At 59.6% G+C, this 4,094-nt stretch overlaps 1 protein-coding gene across 1 annotated transcript in view; it reads left to right on the top strand.

Annotated features, from left to right (window-relative positions):
• Window positions 1–2,508, top strand: part of RIN3 (Ras and Rab interactor 3) — a 121,267-nt gene extending 118,759 nt beyond the window's left edge. Inside the window, exon 11 of the mRNA XM_077780924.1 lies at window positions 2,175–2,508. Within this exon, the coding sequence (XP_077637050.1) occupies window positions 2,175–2,495 (321 nt within the window). The 3' untranslated portion in view covers window positions 2,496–2,508. The remainder of the gene's footprint in view (window positions 1–2,174) is intronic.
• The last annotated feature ends 1,586 nt before the right edge of the window (window positions 2,509–4,094 follow it).

Genomic DNA, 4,094 nt, shown 5'->3' with positions numbered 1-4,094 from the left:
CCCCCCACGCTGCTCCCTCCAGCTGCCCCCAGTTCCCTGAACATGCAGAGCTCAGCTCCCTGGCACTCAGCCCCTGCTGGCCACTGTCCCCTGCCTCACTGCTGCCACAGCGCATCCTCGGTTCCTCTGAGAAGCCTTCTTTCAACGACCCCCACACCTGTCCCTCTCTCCCTACGGCCCAGGTTAGATGCCATCGTCTGTGTTTCTTGCTGCTGCCCCCCCACCATTATAGCATATATCACACCATGCTTGTGATCATCTCTGTATGAAGCCAGTGCCCTGGAAGAGAGGGCCCATGACTCACATGTCCCAGGGGCCTCGAGCCCAGGGCCTGGGACAGAGTGGGATGGGGGCGCATACAGATCCATTAAAACATGGAGCCAGGCACCAATCCAGAGCTGTAAGCCGCTCTACAGTCTCACTCCGTTGGCACCTGGAGCACACTGGACCTGAACCCCACCCCTGGATTCCAAGATGGCCCCTCTGTAACGGACAGAGCCCAGGCCTGGGCGGCAAAGGGCTGGAGGTCTGGACCCAGCTCTGTACTAGCTTGCTATGTGACCATGCCCCTCTTTGGGACTCAGTGGACCAGATGAGCTCTGGCTCCCAAGTACATGTTCTAGGCGGACAAGATGATGTCCCCCCCTCCTCTTATTAATGGTGTCTTGATATGTTTAGTAACTGGCTCTCTGGGGAGAAAAAAAGGCAGCTCTGATTTTAGCTTCTATCAATTTCCATGGTACAGATACTCCCATCATGGCCAAAGTCAATCTACTAACTTGGGATCACTGAACTTGATATTGGGAAGAGATGCACGCAACTGGCTTTCTCAAGCTGGTTATGAGCCAGCATAAGTTGGTAGGGGCGGGCTCCAGCATACCACTGCTCCCCACCGCCTCCTGGGACAGCCATCTCTCCACCACCTCTGGCAACACGGACTCTTCCTGGCCATGGCATTGCTTACTTCGTGTTCCTACGTCGTAGGTTCCCAGTGCTAAGCCAGGCAGAACATCAGTGCCTCTCACAGGGGAGGTTAAGCTTCGGAGAGATGCTTGGATGGGGGATGAGGAAGCCCCCAGCACTGTTTCCGGGGTCCATGGAGGGCACCACCCTCTGCTTCCTCTCAGCGCCTCATCTGCACTCCCCACCCTGTAACCATAGTTATAATCCCTCTTAAGTGGTGGTGGCTTTGGTCGTGGTCGTCCTCATCATCTTCTTCACCACGGTCAGACAGCTGTACTGCTACCATCCCTCCACAAGGGGGCAGCCCCGCACACGCTTCCTATCTGCCCTCAAGGCGCTGGGGGAAAAGGGACTCTTCCAGGCGCTGAGCTAGTTTGTCACACCAAGGGGTAAGGGACTGGAGTCACCCAGTTTAGCGTTGAGGAAATGGAGACGCAGAGAGGTCAAGGTCACACGGTGAATGGGAGCAGATGGAAAGCCGGGCAGGAACTGGAGGGCCCATCCTTCCACCATCTGGCCCTCCCTCTGGGGCTGGTGGGAGAAGGTGTAGATGCTGTTCAGGTTTGTGCGTCTGTTCCTATACCCAGCCCCACAGGCATCGCCTCGCCCTTGCCGGCCTAGCTCGTGGGGTGCCCCTNCCCCCCCCATCCACAGTCCTTTCCAGCCTTAAGGGCTGACCCGTTTCTCCGGCCTTAGTAGCCCAGCTGCACCGTGGGCTGCTGGGCCTGGGGTCTGCACGTTCTACTTTATTTAGGCCAGCCTCGGTGCCTCAGTCTTGGGCCTGGGGTGGGGATGCAGGGGGAGCGTCTGGAGGAATTGTTGAGGAAGTGGGTGACGGATTAGCCCGCGGATTGGCCCCCAGGGGGCGCGCTCACTCCTCATTACCATCACCCCCACCCGGGCCGACTCCCCCAGAATAGTCAGCACTAGAGAGGTGAGGCTCAGAGAGAGAGAAGGAGCTGGCCTTGTGCAGGTCACACACACAGCACGGTCAGCCGCAGATGCCCCGACGTCCAACCCCACGACCGCCCCTGCAGTCCCCTCTCTGTGTAGGGAAGAGCCCTGGCCCAGAGAGGGCAATGGGCTTGTCCAAGGCCACTCAGCTCCTCAGCCCCGTGCAAGCTCCCAGCCTCAGGGTGGGGGAGGGGAGACGGGATGACCCGGCCGGTGACGCAAGCCCCCTCTGTCTCCCGTCCCCCCTCCCCCCGCAGGACTTCATCTGCGTGTCGTACCTGGAGCCCGAGCAGCAGTCGCGGACGCTGGCGTCGCGGGCCGACACGCTGGCCGAGGCGCTGTGCGCTCAGTGCGCGGAGAAATTCGAGGTGTCGCAGCCCCAGGACCACCGGCTCTTCGTGCTGGTGGACGGGCGCTGTTTCCAGCTGGCGGACGAGGCGCTGCCGCACCGCATCAAGGGCTACCTGCTGCGGAGCGAGCCCAAGCGCGACTTCCACTTCGTGTACCGGCCCCTGGATGGCGGCGGGGGCGGCGGGGGCCCGCCCTGCCTCGTGGTGCGGGAGCCCAACTTCCTGTGAGCGGGGGTCCCGGCCCCTCNCCCCCCCCCCCCCCCATGAACACACGCGCACTCCCATCGTGGATCGGACACCCAGCTGTCACCCTCGCTTGCGGCACAGTGAGCGTGCTGGGGCCTGCACAGCAGAAGAGTTGTGAAGATCCCAGGAGGAGCGCTGAGAAGCCAAGTTCTTCCTCAGCCAGAAAGGGAAACTGAGGCTCGGAGAGAGAAAGGACTCTCCAGCCAGCTGCAGCAAACAGAGCCCTAGCGGGGCGCCCTGTTCACTCACAGCCCAACCCCCCAGGCCCACCCAGTCCTCAGTCTTCTCTGGGAGGGGCTGACTGTCCCCAGGACTGTCCTTAGGAGGAGCGGCCTGGCCACAGCCGCCCACCGCGCCCCGGGATGGAGCTGGGATGTTTTGGACCCTCCCTGCATCTCAGGAACATTTCTCAGGGGACGAGCCNGCCGGCTCAGTGTCTACAAGGACAAGTTCGGCTCCGGCCCCAGGAGACACTGATGCAGCCCTTTCCCTGGTGGCCATGCCCCAGGGCTGTAGCAATGCAGCCTGAGAAGTCGTGTGGGGTGAACTTAATAAAAGCCTTTTTTAAAATGGCATCTTGTTTCCTCAGGAGGCTTGAGCCCTGCTCAGCCAGCCAGACCCCCCCCCCCATAAATGCCTAACTCCCTTCCCAGGTGGGGGTCAGAAGACCTCCCGCTCTTTTCTCCTGAAGGCCCTGTCTTGTGGCAGAGTCTGCAGTGTGCTACCAGCTACCCTCAGCTCCCGTGGCCGTGGCCATGGCCGCTGTCCAGCCCTCGGCCTGTTCATCTACTGTCTCTCCCGCCCCATCCTTGGTTCCCATCATTCCCACCTTTGCATCATTTCAAAAACGATCTCACACCTTCCTGCTTCTGCTTCTTATTCCAGGAATACAAGAAGTCATCGGTCAAACTCCTATTCATCCTTCAAAACCCACCTCCTCTGGGAAGACGTCTCCGACTTCCTAGGCTGGCCTGATTGTCCTTATACACATTTCCACAACCCCCGAGGCTCATCTCCTCACAAGATTCACATTGCTGTTGTCAGTTGATATGTCTGCTTTGTCGTCCAGATTAGGACCATTCACATCTGTGTCCTCAGCACTGATTAAGAACCCATATTTGTTGAGTGCCTGTTAAATGTCAGCACTCTTCTAGGCCCTGGGAAACTGCAGGGAACAAAACAGACCAAGTTCAAATGGAGCCCCGGTGTGAATGGCGATGAGCAGTGTGCCCAGGGAACGATGGCTGGACCCCCCCTGAATTAAACCCCTGGGCATCAACCAGGTCGTTCAGCCAGTCAACAAACCACTTTTGGGCTCTGGCTCCAGGCCAGCCCTGTGTGAGCTGCATGGATTGCTTCAGGATGCTGCTAGCCGGGAGAACTTTCCAGGCCGGGGGTGAGCATAGATGGACAAGTATCCAGAAACTGAGGGTAGCCAGCCATGGTCCCAGGTTCCCCTCCTGCCCTTCCCCCCGACTACACGATGCAGACGCTGCCCCCTTCCTGGCCTTCCAATGCTCCCCACAGCCCTGAGCCGAGCTTGCTCTGCAGCCTTGTACCCCCGCTGTAAGGTAAGTGCCC

Source organism: Crocuta crocuta, unplaced genomic scaffold, assembly GCF_008692635.1.
Source record: "Crocuta crocuta isolate KB4526 unplaced genomic scaffold, BGI_CrCroc_1.0 scaffold299, whole genome shotgun sequence".
Lineage (NCBI taxonomy): Eukaryota > Metazoa > Chordata > Mammalia > Carnivora > Hyaenidae > Crocuta > Crocuta crocuta.
The sequence above is the reverse complement of the archived record's forward strand: the minus strand, read 5'-3'. Positions and strand labels throughout refer to the sequence as shown.